The following is a 20,300-nucleotide window of genomic DNA, read 5'->3' as shown; positions in this document are numbered from 1 at the left end:
TATTGTTAAAATTACATATTTTTACTAGTATTACTCATTTAAAATCATAATCACTAAATTATTTAATCATTATTCATTAGTTTGCTGCATACGTGAAATGTTTTTCACACTTCCTTAACCCACTTTTAGACTTTGTCATTTTCAAACTTTGTTGTTTTCATTTCTAATTTTCAAACTTTCTATTAGCTTTTGTATCCCTTATTCCCTATTCTTACTATATCATAGTCTCCACCTACTTAATTGCTATTAGTACTTCATTGAATAATGATCAAGTGATTGTGTTTTGGCTTAAAGTTTACATAATTCTAAGTCAATAATACCACTGAGTACCTATTCATTAAAGTAACATATAATGCATATTACTCCCTCCCCACCTATAGTTTGTGTTCATGACTACATTGTTTATGATAACTAACAAATAAGTTACCTTTTGATCATTTTTACATAGACTTACAATATACTTACTTAATAATTATTATAACCTATTGGTATCTGGTTTGATCAAGTTATACCTAAAGAGGGTTATTTTGTGTCTTGGATAATCATCTTCTCGGTTCTACCTATCAAGATACTAACGGGTAACCCCGGGTGGTTTCAGATATGTCGAGGATGACAACCCGGAAGGTGCAGAGCCGTGACCTGGAGATCCAGCTGAGGACAGCTTTGGAGGATCTCAAGGCGTCTCGTGACCTCTCAAGCCAACTGATGGCAGAGCGGGAGGACAACGAAAAGGAATTTGATTCCCTTTTGAAAAAGAACACCGACTTAAAGAATGTCATCGCTGAAATGGACATCCAATACCAAGACTTACAAGGCAAATGTGATGAGCTGGAGATTGTACTGAGATCAAACACAGAGTGTCAGGATTTATATGAAGCTGCCTTGACAAAGATCTGCAGCCTGGAGCATCAACTGGCTGAAGCACACACAGAAATCCAGCAAATAAATGAAGCACATGCAAGCGAAGAAACAAATAAGACAATGGCATTGTACGATGAATTAGTCACCCTACATCACACCCCTATGCCAACAATAGACCTCACCACTCCAAGAAAATCAATCAATATCAAAGGTGCAAACAGGCTTAAAAAATATATTAAAATAAATAAATATATTAGGAAGTCTGAGCGAGCATTGAAAAAGCATAAGACGTACCTTCCATTGAAAAAGGATAGAGTGAGACTACAACTACTAGTGAATAAATATGAAGAAGAGATGTCGGACTACAACCAGAAACTCGCAGACAACAACCAAGAATGCGAGTTCAACATGGCTATGCTACAGTCTAGGCTGGCCACATTGAAGTCTGTCCTAGACCAGAGAACTGTGGAGTATGAAAACCAGCTGCTGGTGCTGAGAAGTGTGGGCTTAGTTCGGGTTGAGATGCTGCCGGAGAAGTCTTCACCTGCTGAAGCCTCCACCGCATCTCCGGAGGCCACCACCACCACCTCGGAGGCCACAAATAGCATCCCGTCGGCCACCACTGAACTCACCACTGGTCTCTCGAGGACCACCACCGGACTCTCGGGGACCACCACCATCCTCCCGGGGGCCACCACCAGACTCCTGGCGGCCACCACCAGCATCCCGTTGGCCACCACTGGACTCACCACTGGTCTCTCGAGGACCACCACCGGACTCTCGGGGACCACAACCATTCTCCCGAGGGCCACCACCAGACTCCTGGCGGCCACCACCAGCCTCCCGACGGCCGCGCCATCCTCAGAGGTCATCCAGAGCGGATCGGCGGCAGCAGATGTTTTTCAGGCCTCCACTAAGAAATTTCATAGGAAACCCACCTATGCTCAGGCAGCTAGTAGAATAGTAGGTAATAAGCAGTTACCTAAGATGTCACCCACTTCCTTGACAAGGCTTACTACAAGTAGTAGCAATTCAAGCGAGGATTACAGCACAGTTATATATTCCGATAGGCTTGGCAAGGATTTCGGGCACATGTTGGGTAATCATGTAAATGGAAAAGTTGTTAATTATTGTTACCCAGAACTTACATTCGGACAAATAGTTGAATTGATTTCAGAGAGGTCACACACTGACAAAACAACTATATTTATTATGGTGGGAAATAGTTTAGGGGTGTCAAAGTCTGACATACATAGAAGTTTTGCTATATTAGAAGGCCTTCCTACAAAACATGTATTTGTTTGTGCATTTCCTTACTCATGCACACTGCCTGACAAATGCAATTATATGACATGTAGCCTCAATAAAACAATGTACAATGCATGTTGTAAATCTGATTGTATCAATTTCTTTGATACTAATTTGTACGTAGATAATTTTAAGTTGACTTGGAACAGTTTATTTTTGTCCTCAAATCAGAAACGACGTCTAGCTACAGAAGTAGCTCATCTTATTAACTCAGTTATAAGCATTATAACGAAGAAAACTTGTGTCCCTATTGACACCGTCAGTAGTAATACTGATAATAGTAATAGTACAGTAGATTTAAATTAGATTCTCAGACAACGGGAGAGCATCATAGCGTTGATATAAAGATTGATTCAGTTCACTGCTCTCTCGGCTCAAAACTATTAAAGGACAAGACATTTAAGAATGAATTTAAATTAGTACATCAGAATATTCAGAGTCTTTCTTCTAAATTGTTAGAAATAGAACTATTTTCGGAAAAATTTAACATTGATTGCTTATGTATCACAGAACATTGGTTAGACGAGAATAAAATGATGTTCCAATTGAAAAATTACAAACTTATAAGCTGTTTTAACAGAAAGTGCAACGAGCATGGCGGGTCACTTATATTTCTTAAAGAAAATTGTAAATGTAAAGAACGAAAGGACATAGTTGCTCTTTCTGTTAAACACCATATAGAAATTTCATGTGCAGAGCTTAACAAGTATATAATAGTATGTACCTACAGGCCACCTACTGGTGATTTCATTACCTTTGAGACTGTCATGGAGGATGTTCTAAGGTTAGCTTCCAATAGTAAAAAGGAAGTAATAGTGTGTGGTGACTTTAATGTTGACCTATTAGGTGACTCTCCTAATAGGTCGAAATTACTGTTACTTTTTAAATCATTTAATCTTTTTAATGTCTTTCTGGAACCAACTAGAATTACATCCACGTCGGCCACTTGTCTAGATAACATATTCTGTAACTGTGAGTTTAAAGACAGTAGTGTGATAAATTGTCTGAGGTCAGACCACAGTGGGCAGACCATTACCTTAGTAAACACTGACAAGACAAATAAAACTAAGGTGAGATGCAGACCGATAACTATAAAGAAAATTGACAATTACTTGAAGAAACTAGACGAAAAACTTCCGAAGGTTAAAGTAGATTGCAATTCTAATGAGATGTATACTAACTTATTTAAGATAATAGCTGATGAGTTTGAGAGTAATTTTGAAACGAAGGAAGTTTTGATAGACAATAAAATTAAATTTTGTGACTGGGCTACAGATGGTATTCGCAAAAGCAGGGCGACATTATATGATCTGTATGAGATGAAAACATTCATACTCCGCCCTGACTTTCAATCTTATGTGAAGAAATATAGCAAAATGTACAAATGTGTCTGTCACTGTGCGAAGACAATTTTTATTAATAACAAGATTAAAGACTCGGCTAACAAATCTAAGGCCATTTGGAATATTATAAATAACGAAACGGGGAAGAATCGAACACGCGAGACTAATTTATCTTTAAAGGTAGGCAATGACATAATAACATCAAATGACGAGGTGGCGAGAGTCTTTGAAGAGTTTTTTACGAACATTCCTTTAGAAACTACTTGCAACCTAGATTCTTCAGCTACATTAGCTGAAACCCTGATGAAGGAGAACGCACCTTCAACCGATAAGGAATTTAAATTCAGATATATTAATACATTAACTATTATAAAAACATTTAAGTCCTTAAATATGAAGAAAACTGAAGACTTGTGGGGAATGTCAGTTAAATTTGTTCTTTCTATTATTAATAAAATCGCCCCAATTTTGGCTAACATTTTTAATAAATGTATCGCTGAAGGTGTGTTCCCAGATCTTATGAAATTGAGTAAAATTATACCTCTGTTCAAGAGTGGGGATATGGAGGACCCTGCAAATTTCAGACCTGCCTCGGTTCTTCCAGTTTTGAGTAAAATATTTGAGAGGGTCATACTCAGTCAGATGCTTTTGCATTTCAATGAAGCTCGATTGTTTCATAGCCAGCAGTATGGTTTTACAAAAGGCAAATCAACAACCGATGCCGGTACTGCGTTAATTAAGCACATATTTGACGCCTGGGAAGACCATCACGATGCTATTGGAGTCTTCTGTGATCTGTCGAAGGCGTTTGATTGTGTAGACCATCAGACTTTAATTTCGAAACTGAGATACTATGGAATAGGAGGAAAGGCTTTAGATTTGATAGCTTCATATTTAGACAAGAGGCAACAAAGGGTCGATATTAACAATACTAAATCACAGGGGGCTCATGTAAAGATAGGCGTCCCTCAAGGATCTATTCTAGGACCATTTTTATTCCTCATTTATATTAATGACTTGCCTTTTATGGTTGAAAAATTGACTAATATAGTTTTATTTGCTGACGATACTTCTTTGCTTTTTAAAGTTAAAAGAAGTGAAAATAATTTTTATGAAATTAATTCTATTCTATCTGACATACACGATTGGTTTACCGTAAATAATCTTTTATTGAATTCTAAGAAAACGAAATGTATTAAATTTACACTGCCGAATGTTAGACAATGCGATACTAACATTATTCTAGATGGGAATAAATTGGACCTAGTTAATGATACTGTCTTTCTTGGTATGACTATAGATTCAAAGTTGCAGTGGGGACCTCACATTGCCAAATTGGCTGGAAGGTTGAGCTCCGCAGCTTTTGCTGTACGGAAAATTAGACAACTGACCGACGTTGAAACCGCCAGATTAGTTTACTTTAGTTATTTCCACAGCTTATTGTCGTATGGCATTTTGCTTTGGGGTAGAGCCGCTGATATTGAAACTATATTTGTATTACAGAAAAGAGCCATCCGCTCTATATACAAACTTGGTTCCAGGGATTCATTGAGAGAACTATTTAAAGAAATTAACATCCTTACAGTTCCATGTCAGTTCATTTTTGCCAATTTAATGTATGTACGAAAGAATATTTCCACTTTTGATACAATTGGCAGTAATCATGACATTAATACTAGGAACAAGCATAAGCTGGCTTTTCCAGCGATGCGTCTGGCGAAAGTTAATAAATCGTTTTTAGGGTACTGTATTAGATTTTATAATAAGCTTCCAACAGAAGTTGCTCAAATGCCAGAGAATAAGTTTAAGTGTTACATTAAAGAGAAACTCAGTAAAAAAGCTTATTATAAAATTGATGATTACTTAGAGGACGTTAATGCAATGGCTGTGATAAGTAGTTAGCTCTGCTCATATTATTATAATAATTATTATTAAGCTTATATGTATTGTATACCAACTAGTTTTAAGTCTTTTTTTGAAAAGATGGCTCAGGAGTTTCTTGCCTCCGTTCTTCTCCTTAGACAGAAAGAGCCCCCCCTTATCCGAACGGAGAGTAATTTGTAAAAATTGACGTTCATCAGAAAATTTTATATTTGTACGATGAATAAAAAATTTTGACTTTGACTTTGACTTTTAGCATGCGATACAAGGGACGAGCGGGTATTCTGGAAACAAACTCGAGTAGCTTTCTGAATTTGCATTAAATATTTAATTCGACATGCGATGTTGTTATTGATTCCTAAAAAGTTAGGTAAACCGTTATTTTTGCCTATGTGATAAATAATGAAATTGAATTAATAACATGATGATATACTTATTTCATACGTTTGTGAGTGTATATGTCGCAGGCATCTGGTTTAATCTTCTGTTTGATTGAACCACTAGCCCGTTCATTGGATGGCGCTATTCAGTTGTATGACTAAAGGACAACTCGTCAAGTCGTTGATTGTAACGTTCGACGTCTTGACTGAACGTCATTCAGCGGAGTCGTTGAATGGGATATAGTATAGCAACTTTGTAATGTCTGGTTAGGGTGAACATGACCAGACAAGAGTCAACAAAAAGACTATGTTACACATCTCTTATCTCACAAATTAACTAAACAATACCAGTAAACGTACCTTCATATTGTTGTTTATAATTATCCAGTGACGCCACAATTTTTTCTTTGAAACTATCCGCCCGCGGCGTAATAATAGGTAAATCCATGTTGTCACACTATTTTAACACAAATAACGCACTTTAAAGCTAATTTATTTGCAAAAAACTAACAATATAGGTGCTTTTTGTGTCAGCTGTTAGCTGTTAGACGCCATATTTGTTTTGTTCACCACCTGACTGATTTTAAGTCAGCTAACTAGTTGGACGTTTTGTGACGCTTGTGCAATCAACGTTCGGCCTAGTCATACAACTAAGCAGCGTCATCCAATGAACGGGCTAGCGGTTCAATCAAACAGGAGATTAAACCAGATGCCTGCGACATATATATGTTTGTTATTTCTTCACGTCAAAACCACTGAACCAATTTTAATTAGAGTTAGCTGACACCCTGGATAATAACACATAGGCTACTTTTTAGCGCGGATTCCCACGGGAAAGTGGGAAAACCTTATAAATTATAGCTAGTAAATTATGTCTTGAATAATAACTGAATGAGGAAGTCCGAGGAAAGACTGTGGCACTATTTAATTGGGAGAGGCCTATGTCCCAATGGACCTATTCTATCATATCACATTACATCGTTTACATATCCCACCAGTTGCTACGCCCGCGCTTGAGACACGGGGGTCACTATCGCTTGGGAAAAAACAACGAACGAGAGCTTTCGGTACGCTTAATACAACTTTATACATACACGTAGAGTCGTGTTGTGGTTAGCGGAGAGCCCAGAAACTTAGCAAAATTTGAGTTTAGGACCTCCTTTAGCGCTAACCACGACTGTATCTCGTCGCAAAACGTGCCGATAGCGTGACAGCTGTCGTTCGTTAGTTTTTCGTAACGTAGAGTGACCTCCGAGGCCTCGTGACCTTGACCTGGTCGCCATGGCAACGCCCGGCGCATGAAACCTGACGCTGGAGCTTCGCCTTATTGCTTCCCTACAAATTATCCTTCAGGAGTTTCAGGAGTTTGTCCAAGTTTGCTCTTTGCTACGTTACGTGTGCTCGTCTTATTTTATACATAGTGAGTAGTATAGGGGTGGGATTATAATAGTTTTCCTGTACCTCCTGTAGGTTGGCTGGTAGAAAATGCTCTTAGCATTAAGCCCACCTTTTGTGCATTTATTTTATATCTGTGCAATAAAGAATTAAATAAATAAAAATAATACTCACGTCACGAGCAATGAAAAAGTTACACAAAGCCGTCACCAAACGACCCATTTTTAGGGTTCCGTAGCCAAAATGGCAAAAACGGAACCCTTATAGTTTCGTCATGTCCGTCTGTCCGTCTGTCCGTCTGTCCGTCTGTCCGTCTGTCACAGCCGATTTACTCGGAAACTATAAGTACTACAGTGATGAAATTTGATGGGAATATGTGTTGTATGAACCGCTACAAAAATATGACACTAAATAGTAAAAAAAAGAATTGGGGGTGGGGCCCCCCATACATGTAACTGAGGGATGAAATTTTTTTTTCGATGTACATACCCGTGTGGGGTATCAATGGAAAGGTCTTTTAAAATGATATAAAGTTTTCTAAAAAACATTTTTCTTAAAGTGAACGGTTTTTGAGATATCAGCTCTCAAAGTCGTAAAAAGTATGTCCCCCCCCCTCTATTTTTATAACTACGGGGTATAAAATTCTAAAAAAAATAGAGGTGATGCATGCTAATTAACTCTTTCAACGATTTTTGGTTTGATCAAAGTATCTCTTATAGTTTTTGAGATAGGTTGATTTAACTGTAATTTTGCTGCTACGGAACCCTTTGTGCGCGAGCCCGACTCGCACTTGGCCGGTTTTTCATAAATTTAATTTAATTCTATTCTATTTCTATTATAATATTCTTAGTGGGGGTGTAAGTACCTGCTGCACCTGGCTCTCTCGAGTGGCCCCACCATGCTTTTCCACTGCGGGTTGGTGGGTTCACATAATTAATATCTAGATAATTATGCAGGTTTCTTCACCATGTTTTCCTTCACCGTAAGAGCGATGGTATACATTGTACTTAAATTCCAACTCATAGGTACAGAGCCATCGTCGGGATTCGAACCCGCATCTCTGGCGTGTAAAGCGGGCGCTTTAATTATTTATTTTATTTAATACTAGCTGTTCCCGCGAGCTCCGCTTCGCCTTAAAAAGTTTTCCCGTGGGAATACCGCGATAAAAAGTAACCTTTGTTCTTTCTCAGGGTCTAGTCTAGACTATCTGTATACCAAATTTCATTCAAATCTGTTCAGTAGATTGGCGTGAAAGAGTAACAGACAGACACAGTAGTACTTTCGATTTATAATATTATATTAGTCCGGATTAGAATTTGAACGAAATATTTATATTTTTAGTTGGTCATATTCTGATGCGCTGTTAATAAATGTACTTACATCAAAAAAGTACTAACTCATTTCCAAAAGAACCTTTTTCGAATCCTTTGTACGTATAGCTCCGGTAGCAACAAGAACATTCTACGTAAATCAATATTTCATGTGTCAATACAAATTAATTTATCTTCGAAATTATTGCTAGGTACTTTATTATTACCTCTATGTGTTGCTAGCTGTATAAAATATAATGTATTTACGTAACGAAGCTTTATTATCTAATATATAATATTAGAGCATATTGGACAATTATTATTTTCTAAATAGTTAATTATTCAGGAGATGTTTATTTATTGCATTTAGTCCACCAACCCGCACTTGGCCAGCGTGGTAGACTAGGCCTAAACCCTTCCTTCACTGGAAGGAGACCCGTGCCCCAGCAGTGGGGACGTAATGAGTCGTGATGAGTCAATAATTATTGTGAGATAATTTAAACTATGACATTATTTACAACTTCTTATACTTTGTTTTAACTTTGTAACGTCTAATGAATTTGATGAAAAAGAAGATAACCCCCCATTGTATGAAGTCATGTGACAAAAAAGTTACCTTTTGTAAATTTAAAATAGGTTCTAGAACAAAAATTGATCAGAATGACCCCCTGAGTCACCTCCGTTTGGTTTTAGTACTATACTCTCTTTAAAACCCCGTATTGTCCGTATAAATACCCAAACTCACTTTTTTACTACATAAATCTATTTAAACATTAACAAAAAAAGTTAAGAAAACACATTTAAATAAAATACATATACATACTTTGTATTTTTCCACTGTGGGATTACAAAACACATTTTATTCAATACATTCCTTTAGAACATTCGCATTATTCTTCTCCACAAAGGTCTAGTAAATAAAGCGATTAGAGAGAGCGTATTCTATAGACTGTATTTATAAATAAACAGCAGGTACCTAATCCTAATCCCACAGTGAATTGCGTTCATAGAGCGTTTACAAAGAGAGCCTGGGGGGTCACTTTATACGACGAAAAACCAACTTTCATAGCGCTGCCGCACGAGCCACGACTCTATCTTGTTGTACTAAACGTGCCGATTGCACGACAGCTCTCGTTCGTTCGTTTGTCGTTAGTATACTTGTAGAGTAACCCTCTTGGTTTATAGGTCACGGCTGCGCCCCTAATCCGCCCATGGGAAGGTAATATTGACTGTAGTGGACCGTCCCACAGGATCTCACTGCCGTATTAAGTACCCTTTACCCCATTGTGAGTAATACATTTTAATGTAGGTGTGTGTGTTTGTACCAAACGCTAGATAGTTCGAGCGTCAAGCCTTGGTTGACGTATCACCTGTTCCCATTCCCTTATCTGATTGGCTGATCCTTTAAACACGGCGACAAACTCTAGTCCAGCTCTTGCCAGCGTTAAATGATGTTTTATTAAAAATTAACCATCTAGATAAGGCACCGTATGTATTGAAATTTTAATATAATTTTTACTTTTGAATTGCCATCACTTTGGCTCCCGGAAATTAGCTCAGCCGTGCGGAAAAAGAGCTTCTTTACCCAAGAATAATATTCTGATACTTTATTGTACTTATAGACAAATTCAAAGTAAATAAATACAAGTAATTGAACGTCAATATTCTGATTGCGGGGATGGTTACTGGGAATGTCTATAATTAGCCCCTAGCTGCTGCGTATGTAGGTATATAGGTCACGGTCCCTATGTAATGTAGGGTACACCCTGGTTATAATTTTTTCAGAGAATTGTTTACATCTGGGATTTGAGAGGGGGAAGGTCAAAAGAAGGTATGTAGTATGTACTTCTGAATTACTTATAGTGTTCGGTGTAACGTCATCAGGGCTTATCAGTTACTACTCAATCAGGGAAGAAATACATCGGACAGGAATTCCAGAGAAAAAAAAAAATTTGTTAATCCAGAGTATCAGCTTACTTACAGCGTACTTTCTAAATTTAATACCATTTGGTCCAGCCGTTTTCCAGTGAAAGAGTGACAAACGTCCACACACAAACTTTCACCTTTATTAGAATTAGTAGGATAACTTGTAATTAATAATAATTAAGTCAAAAATATTGACATAATATGTTATTTATGTCAATATTTTTGACCGTCACACTTCAGAGCAAATACACAAACACGTTAAACTGAAACACCCCTCTTTTTACGTCGGGGGTTACAAACAAAGGCCATTCCCACATGAATAGTGAAGTCAGTTCTACATGATCTGAATAGAATTCTAAACAAAACCTTGAAATACCGGTCAGTTGTATGAAGCGGCGAGACCCGACCTTCTGTTGTTCGATTCTATGGAATTATTAATACGATACGTTCAATTGTTTTAAACCTGAATAGCTCTATCAGAAAAATGAAGGTTCAGTTCATATAATATACCTAATTGTAAAATTCCATGGGTACAATAAATATAGGCATCCTCACTATTATTCCTTGTTATATTCCGTGTAACATTATTAAGAAACTCATCTTAATCCTACCAATACATAAATTATAAAGACGAAAGTTTGTGTGTGTGAGTATGTTTGTTACTTCTTCTCGTCAAAACGGCTGAACTGATTGTAATGAAATTTGACATGGAGTTAGCTGACACCCTACATTAACACATGATCATAGGCTATTTCACGCATTTTATCGTGGAATTCCCACGGGAAACCTTTTTTAAGGCGAAGCTGGCGGGAGCAGCTTTTAATTAATAATAATGATCGTCATTAAACGGACTAACGTATTTTTGTTGTTTCGTAAATACTGAATTCACACCTTTCCCTTCCATAAGGGAAGTTTGTTGGTGTTAAACGACCGGCGCGGTGATCAATCAATCTAAACAATGATAGGTACAATAAATATCCTCGGTTCATATTTAATGTCTGGACTGCTGTATATACAATTTGAATTTAGTGATTATTTTATTAGAAAATAATAGATTATCATTTTTTATTCAACGTAAAATATTACAATCTTTTTGTTTATTATTATGAGTTTACCACCATTTCACAGAGGCTCATTTACAGAGGAGAATAAATAGCGAAAGAATTTACACTTGTTTATGGGAAGATCAAGTTAAATTGTAATAAGTACTAGAGGACATACTTAGAGGCTTTAGTTATTACAATAAATTCATAGTCAGAATGTTTAAAAATCTTTGTCCAAGGACACTCCCGTATTAACCATAAATAAATATGTGGGAATATCTCACACACGGCCATCGCAAGCTAGGCAGATTCTGTGTTATGGGTATCGGACAGCTGCTATATCTACACAAGTACATAGATAGATACATATTAAACATAAATATCAACACCCAAGACCCGAGTACAAATATCTGTCTTTAAACAAATTATATCTGCCTCAGCCGAAAATCGAACCCGGGACCTTCGGCATAGCAGTCAGGGCCACTAACCACTACGCTATTCGACCGTCATAATTAAAATGTGCTTCTGAATACGCTAAGAATGTCATTGCTCAGAGTAAATTCCTACTAATATTATAAACCTGAAAGTTTGTACCTAGCTATGCACGCATTTTTGTTTTCACTTTTTTGTTTCACAAATCCCACAGGAAAACTTTTTACGAGCTTGCGGCAAAAAAGCTAGTTGTCTAATGAACAATGTGTGGCCTAGTCTTTACGGAGTAGAGCCAGCTGTCATAGTTAAGGCTGTGGTTGCCGCCGTCGTCGCGAGGCTCCACCGCAATACGCCGCATCGCTGACACGTGTATCACAAACATAATATACTGTATAACTTTACTATACATGCGTAGGTATACTCTTTTATGACTTGCTAAAATCAAAACTCACAACTCAACAATGCATTTTTTTAATGTTTTTTTGTGTACTTTTGGTGTGTGTTGCTGGTAACCGAATAAAGTTTTTTTCCATTATCTTTTAGGTTTAGCCAACGCATATTTTTATCAGTACAGGTGCAGATTCAATTTCATAACTGTTGTGGTTGCAACTTGCGATTATGAAAGGCTACGCCAACCGTAGCCGCGTAGCTTGTCGTAGCGCTACACCACAGCTACGAAATGCTACGAAGAGGCTACGAAGAGTCGTAGCAGTAATTTTTATTTAGTGTAATTTAGTGTTGAGCCGACACACACAACACATATCCATTGCTGCACAAAACCAAACAAACAGTTGTACCAACAGTACACATGCACAGGGAAATAGGGGTGTTATGTCAACATTTAGCTGAAAAATCAATGCAATGCAATATTGCAAATGGATTACCGAATGTTGTTTAGAGACTCAAATAGATCATAATTTTTCTTTTATTTTGAATAGCGAGGCTTCGCACGGGTGTAGTGCTGATGCTAAATACACTACAGAAAAAATGTGATGTTATTATATATAAAACTTACTCTTAAAATTCATAAAAATATGATCAAAATCCGTTGCGTAGTTACTCGTATAAAGAATTAAGCATACAAAGGGACAGAGAAATTGATTTGTTTTATACTGTGAATAGTGATTCAATATTTAGTTATCTTCAACACTCTGCGGTCGGTTCTACGAGCCACCACCATCGGAATTGAATCGGACTGAAATTCAATAATCAGACCCAACCTGAAAACGGAAATTAATTTATGTAAAACTGTAAAACCGATTGCGGCTCATAAATCAATTTGATATTGCTTTGTTACGCTTTGAAATCACCTGAGTTGTATAAATATACAGGATGATGCAATATTTGCATAGTTAAGCCGAAAGAGGGGACATTCTGAACAACATTTGGAAATTAGCTGAATAAAATAGACTTCAAGTCTATTTGACGGTGTTTATGTTATGTATTACATGAGAATATTATCCTTCGGACCTACCAACCGCAATCATCTTATCTTTATCTTTTTAATAAGCTATGAGTATGAGGAAAATATAGATAGAATAGACGAACTAGTTATTTCCATGTTTCCCGGTACTCTCAACTTCAACTAGGTAATATACAATAAATATAATACATATATAGCTGAACAATTTCAGGCAAGACTACGTGATTGCGTATGCTTTGAATATAAGGTACATTCAAATACTATATTTAATAATAATGGATATATTAAAATACATAATTGGCCATCAGAAGTGACAAAGTTGGTCACGCAAAAGCATCGTTTCCAAACCATGACAAAACGGGAGAGGCAACAATCGATTTTAACTCGTATCACGTTTATTTTAGAACACTAACCCCGTAAACGTTGTCACGTATTTGAAGATTCACTGATGCATCGTAACATGTGCTTTAACATTACCCTCGTAGGGTTCAATTTGATAAACGTATAAACGGAGGTACAGAGTCATAAAAGCAGCTGAAATTGACTACTATGCGTGACTCAGATTCATTTGCGGAAGGATTTTGTATCTATTGATGTTACATTTTGTACGATTAATACGAGTAACACATTGAAATAATGGTCATATAATATAACTAGATGTTCCAGCGCGATTCGCCCTTAAAAAGTTTTCCCGTGGGAATTCCACGATAAAAAGTAGCCTATGTTCTTTCCCAGGGTCTAAACCATATAATATACCAAATTTCATTCAAATCCGTTCAGAAATGTTGGCGTCAAAGAGTAACATACAGACAGACACAGTTACTTTCGCATTTATAGTATTAGTTAGGATAGTTAGGATTAGGATGAATTCACCTACTAAACCAGAAAACATAATTTATCTTTATAATGTAAATACTATAATATTACTTATTATATTTAGTGTCTATCAGAAGATTAAGGCCGGATTCATAACTGAGAATTTCAAGTTAAACAGAACATAAAGTAGGTATGACAGGCATTGCTGCGATTGGCTAGATTATAATTGATCAGAAAATAGGTTCATGCTTAGTCCTTTTAAGAAGGCTACCCATTAATTTAAGGGCGATCACCATTAAATAATAAGCTATGCATGTCTTGAAAAAAGACCTTTTAGTGATAAGACCGCCTTTTTGTACCTATGTGTTTGTTTTGTAAAATCTGTTCTTGTGTACAAATAAAGAATATTCTATCTATCTATGTCCTATTAAGGGGTTAGGAAAGACAGTAGAAACTTATTGAGCTGTGGACAATTGATTCATTTCCCTGTATCAGAAATTCGTGCATATTGATCTCATGATGTTTGGACGCAAATATTCTGATACATGTTAGGTCTGTACGTCAAATTAGCGAACATGAAACGCGCCGAATGCGCAACGAATATCTGATACCGAGAAATGTGGACCCAGCGTTGGATAAAACTTACTTCTCTGTATTTCAAAGTAGGTATTAAACAATATGCATGTTGGCTACAGCTAGAAAACACCTCGAGGGGATTAAATAAAACCATTTGGCTGGAAATAGCGTTGCCTTCGCAAAAATAGTGATGCACTATTTTTTTTCTGAAAAGCGGTGTAATCTAATGAAGTTTTTACACGTGGAACGCTGAAGAACGTTGAAGGCTGCATTTTATTTAACGGTTAGAGAAATAAACGGTGAATATTGTTGGTACAAATGTAGGTGGCCTCGCTATCAGGAGATACTTAATGCACGCTTGATTGAATTTCAAATAAATATACCAAATACAATTTAAATCAAATAAATACCTATTTAAAGTAAGACCAGTATCCAAACAATATATCCTCGTTTCAGCTAAGATGATTCCAGTGGCTATATCGAGACGTTTTTAGAGATATCCCATGTTGAAATTGTATAGATTTTGTCTATCGACTCATGGTCGAAAGTCGTATGCGTACATAAATATGCAATTAGTTGAATGTGTTATTAATAACACAGATTTCACAATAGTATTTGAGCGTAATTCGGAAAACTGTGAACCCTCCCAAAGTGGAACTTTTTCATCGCGCGCGTGTGTTTTGTGGATTAGAGTAAGTACTGACCTGGCCTCCCGGATGGAGTCGACCCAGTGCAGGCAGTCGGCCTCGGAGGCGGCGCGCAGCTCGTACTGGCGCAGGCTCTCGCGCCGGTACGAGATCATGAAGCAGTTCTGGGAAGAGAGAGGAGGGTTAGAATAGTTACTGCTAGACTCTGATGTCTCTCTCATACACCTGAAAACGACTACAAATCTCAAATAGCTCGGGGTCGGTTTACCAGTTTCATTTAATTGAAAACATAAATTAATTTGTACGAAATCCAAAATAATGTTTACAGCCACAGGCACATAGCACGAATAAATGACTATATAATTATGAAATTTCGACGAAGCCACACGGCGAAATAGTCTATTGTTAGGGACAGGTTTAACCGTGTCCTTACCACAAAACTCATTACCACCAACGTAATTATTTAGACAGGTTGCATTGGCTACCTGTCCACTATATGAAAAATACAGTCATGTATTTTTTTACAATAATTTAACGTACTTAACATTTATTTGAAATTGGCTAGAAAACATCTGACAGTCGGGTTGCCCACTTACCCGACAACTCTCTCAGCACAAGCTTGCTTGTGTTGGGGTCCACCAACCCGCACTAGGCCAGCGTGGTGGACTAGGCCTATAATCATTCCTTCATTGGAGATCCGTGCCCCAGCAGTGGGAACGTAATGGGTCGTGATAGACTTAAGTAATATATAATTATTATAATATTAAAATAAAAAACTAATAAGACTGGTACTGAAGTATTCAGAGGACCTATGGCGAAGTCACAACCAAAGTATTTACGTAGTAATTAGAGTCAAATTAAATACTAATATGAATCGCAGTATAAGTATTGCACTACATAAGTACGGTGGCCTGCGCCTAAAAGTATACAGGCGGAGTTTTTAAAATAGCGATCTCAAGCTCACATGCTGCTCAAGCACATCCACATAAACACCACTGCTACACACATCACACACAACACGTCCCCGGATTTATAACAGATGTGGCTGGTCCCTTCATCATCAGGGATCGCTATTTTAAAAACTCCGTCTGTATACTTTTAGGCGCAGGCCACCGTACATTGAATCCGAGTACAACGTAGCCATCAGTTCAAAGAATCCGTACACTGTGTTTGTAAGCACAGAACAGAAAATTGCAGCTCAAAGGGGACGCCTGACGCCGAAATGGCTTTGGCTGTTCAAAGCTGTTACTGAAATTGACCCCCGCTGAGTATACACAGCGGATCTGCAGAGAGCTGCATTACAGTCATTTCCCAGAAAGCCCCCGTAGAACGAACTATCAGTTCACAAGAGGCTTGCAAGCGCCATCGAGTAGATACAACGCTTGAAAACTGAAAATTCGTTCTATGAATTCTAGGAATATACCTAATTATTATTCTAGTTATCAATTTTCGGAAATGGGCATTATAATCAGTCGCAGAACTGATAACCGTTGTGGTAAATTACAGTTATTAGTAATTATTGTTGCAAATTAATTCCAGCTGCACTGCAGATTCGGATTACTAGTCTAATCATTAGAGTAGAAACATAATTCCTAGTTAAATCGCCACCAGTATGTTGGTTGTATGAAGTTATAAAACTTTATACAAGCAAGTAGGTAAGTAAATAACTTAAAATTAATTACTACGCCAATTCTAATTAAAATGTTGGAAAGGAAATATCTTAGCACAAATTATGAAAACAGGGATCTTCATTTAACAATCCCGCTTCGACGAAAGAATCGTCCTTTGTTGCCAAATAGAAATTATTATGGAGTACAGTTGTTGGGGAAACATTGTATTTTGCTTATTTTGTTATTGATTTATCCTTGTGAACATCGGGGAAGCTTTTGGGCTTTCCGTGTTGAATTTTAATTAACGTAAAAGTATATTTTTATGTTTGTTTGTACCGTATATTTAAGTACTTTTTAAAACGTGACCTAAATTGGATGGTGTAATAAAATTGTATTTTTTTTAATCCTTGCATTTGGGTTATCGAAATCAACTAGAGTACCTATAAGGGATATGCCTGCATACGACCGATAATCAATAAAACCCACTTTTTGTAGGAGGAAAAGAAAAAGTACAGTGTTTTTAGATGTAAGTATAATTATAAAAATAATAGTAAGTATGTATTTGTGTGGCAAATTTTCTACTTACAAAATGTCGAAACCAAATGCCCCAGTTTTTAAAGCGTTTAATTTAGTAGTAGGGCGAATATTTGTTTCAAGACCCGAGTACAAATATCTGTCTTGAAACAAATATTCGCCCCGCCCGAGCCGAACCCGGGGCCTTCGGCATAGCAATCAGGGTCACTAACCACTGGTTGTCAGTACTCACAGAAGAGTTCCGCTCCATGGGCTTGTTGCTGACGCGCTCGCAGTAGGACCCCTCCAGCAGCAGCACGCCGGTGGGACGCCCGCTGTTCTCCGACTCGTAGTAGAACAACATGTTCTGGGGAACAAAATAGTTACGTTAGGAATGGTTATGAGTGAGAAGGGACTTGTTCTTAAGGTAAGCTTCTACCATTCGACATCGCAACGGACGCATCGCATTCAGTATTCTTTTCTTTGTAAAATTCACTGAAGTGCACCCACTTCATCGGCATTGCTAGACACCGTTTCTCCATAAGTAGGTACAATTACGAGTAGAACAATCCATTTAATGCGATATGAACGATACCGATAGGTGAGTACCTTAAAAGCGTGTCCATGACAAACAATACAGCTATAAACTAGGGTCGCTGTGGTGAATGGATTGGTCAGCCCGATTAGCGTTGTTTGGTTTATAAGGAATAAGAGCGTTACTAGAGTAAATGCGAGTCAGTATAGATACAGACAAAAACGAACAAACGAGAGCTGTCGTGCAATCGGCAGCCGCGCTCCTAATTTCGTTTTTCGTCTTATATAATTGTAGAGTGACCCCCAGGAAATCACTCGTGGAGGCTGCTTTAGTGCGCCCCTTTACAGAAAGGTACAGTAACTATAGTACAGGAAGTAACAGTTTTGGGGGTGGATCATTATCTTTATTGTGGACTGTACATACGAACCTGATACAGTATGAACCACCGCAGCTGCCATTTCGTGTTGTCTGAGCTTCGTTTGTGTAAATACCCGGCCTGCAACAAAAATACCACTCGTTATTTCGGAACGGGTAAAATAAAGGTTGTTATTATAATTGTTCCCCGGACTGTTGCTTACAATATTCGCAGTTCAAACAAAATATTGCCAATTGATTCGATTGTATTTAATTGCGCTGGGCTCCATCTGAGCATAATGGACAAACTGAGTTGCAAATACAAATGAGTTTCTGTTTTGTTGAACTTGTGATCTAATAAGGCTTACTCCAGGCCAACCACAATGCTATCAAAGTTGCTTCTTTTTGGTCTGGACAAATATAAAAAATCGCATTTCACTGACACGAAAGAAGAAGAAGATAAGGCATGTACTATTGTATATTTTTAAAGTTTCTGCATAAATAATATGTCGGTATAGTATACAGAGTGTTGCAAAAAGGGTATACTAAGCCGAAACGGGGTGACTCAGGGGGTCATTCTGAACCACTTTTTTTCTACGAGTTTTGAAAATGCAAACAGGGGACAAAAGTTGTTCAGGGTGACCCCCTGAGTCACCAGCAGTCACCTTTCGGCTTCCCCCTATGACAAAAATTGGACAAATAAAAAATATTGAAAATTCAATTTCTAATTTTAAACTTTTATAAATATCACAGTTAAAAAACATATTTTAACAGGCGAGCACTACAAATAGTTGCCCCCAGCATCCATATTTTTCGGAGAATTTTTCATTAAAATCGAACATGAAGCTCGCAGAAATAGAAGTTAATATTTCAATAACCAAATACCGTCACCCGTTCTGATTTAAAGCTTATTCGGTTTTGAATAAATTGCGCTTCGAGACGATGTTGAGGGTATTCCGGGTATCTGGAACACGGACTTTATATCTGACGACATCATTAGGTTTGTATAGGCTACTTACATTCTGTGTAAAAAGTATCGAGACTGGATCAATAAAACACAAAATGTTTCCTTATTCATTCAAATTTATTTTATCACCTTCAATGTATGCTCCTTCAGAAACTATACACATACGCCAACGAAGAATCCAATCATCACAGCATTTTTAAACGTTTTTTCCAGAGTTGTGTTTAGTACTCGCGGCGATTTTTCCTTATATTATGCTTATTGTCGCCTATCAATTGAAAACAGAGCCTCGAAGTGGCAATTTGAGTTTAGGATAAAAAAGAAGCTAAAGCCGTGAGCTGCAGCCGTATCTGGTGCATGCTCCATGATATTTGATGTGTGTTTGCTATAAAATTCATTCACAATGATGATCCTTGTGCGAAGGCGCATTATCGTGGTGCTAAATCTTTTCTAGGTCTGTTCCCACAAATCTGGCCTTAGTCGTCGAATTTGATCTGTTAAATTCCACATAACCCGCAAATGATATTCTTTACTCTCCGGTTGACTTTCTGGCAAGAATTCTGAGTGCACAACCCCACGATAGTCAAAGAAAATAGTCAACATGACTTTGACTAACAATCGATAGAAGACAATAAGAAAAAATCGCCGCGAGTACTAAACACAACTCTGGAAACAGCGTATATTTTTTTTGTGATGATTGATGATGTAACGAATGTGTATTTTTGGACATTCGCGAATGCGAATGCGAATGCGAATATCTTATATCGACATTCGCGAATGCGAATGCGAATGCGAATATTCAGTTTGTGTTCATATTTGGCGTCATTTGTATGGTTTGATGGCAGTCTCGTACTGAACGAGGTACGTTCCGTTCTAGGCGCATTCCGAATCAGATTAGCCAATACCAGTTGCAGTTTTTTTTAAAGTAGTTACCCTTTATTTATCTCGACTCATTGCGACTGTGTGCGGTTTCTGAGGGTGAC

At 37.5% G+C, this 20,300-nt stretch overlaps 1 protein-coding gene across 1 annotated transcript in view; it reads right to left on the bottom strand.

Annotated features, from left to right (window-relative positions):
- The window catches only part of LOC105381066 (ras-specific guanine nucleotide-releasing factor 1), a 51,918-nt gene that overhangs the window by 21,574 nt on the left and 10,044 nt on the right, over positions 1-20,300 (bottom strand). The window contains exons 3-5 of the mRNA XM_048628574.1: positions 18,427-18,495; positions 17,718-17,831; positions 15,399-15,505 (exon numbers count right to left, since the gene is read on the bottom strand). Of these exons, the coding sequence (XP_048484531.1) occupies positions 15,399-15,505; positions 17,718-17,831; positions 18,427-18,495 (290 nt within the window). The remainder of the gene's footprint in view (positions 1-15,398; positions 15,506-17,717; positions 17,832-18,426; positions 18,496-20,300) is intronic.

Source organism: Plutella xylostella, chromosome 21 (genome assembly GCF_932276165.1).
Source record: "Plutella xylostella chromosome 21, ilPluXylo3.1, whole genome shotgun sequence".
Classification (NCBI taxonomy): domain Eukaryota; kingdom Metazoa; phylum Arthropoda; class Insecta; order Lepidoptera; family Plutellidae; genus Plutella; species Plutella xylostella.
This window is presented reverse-complemented; position numbering and strand designations above follow the sequence as displayed.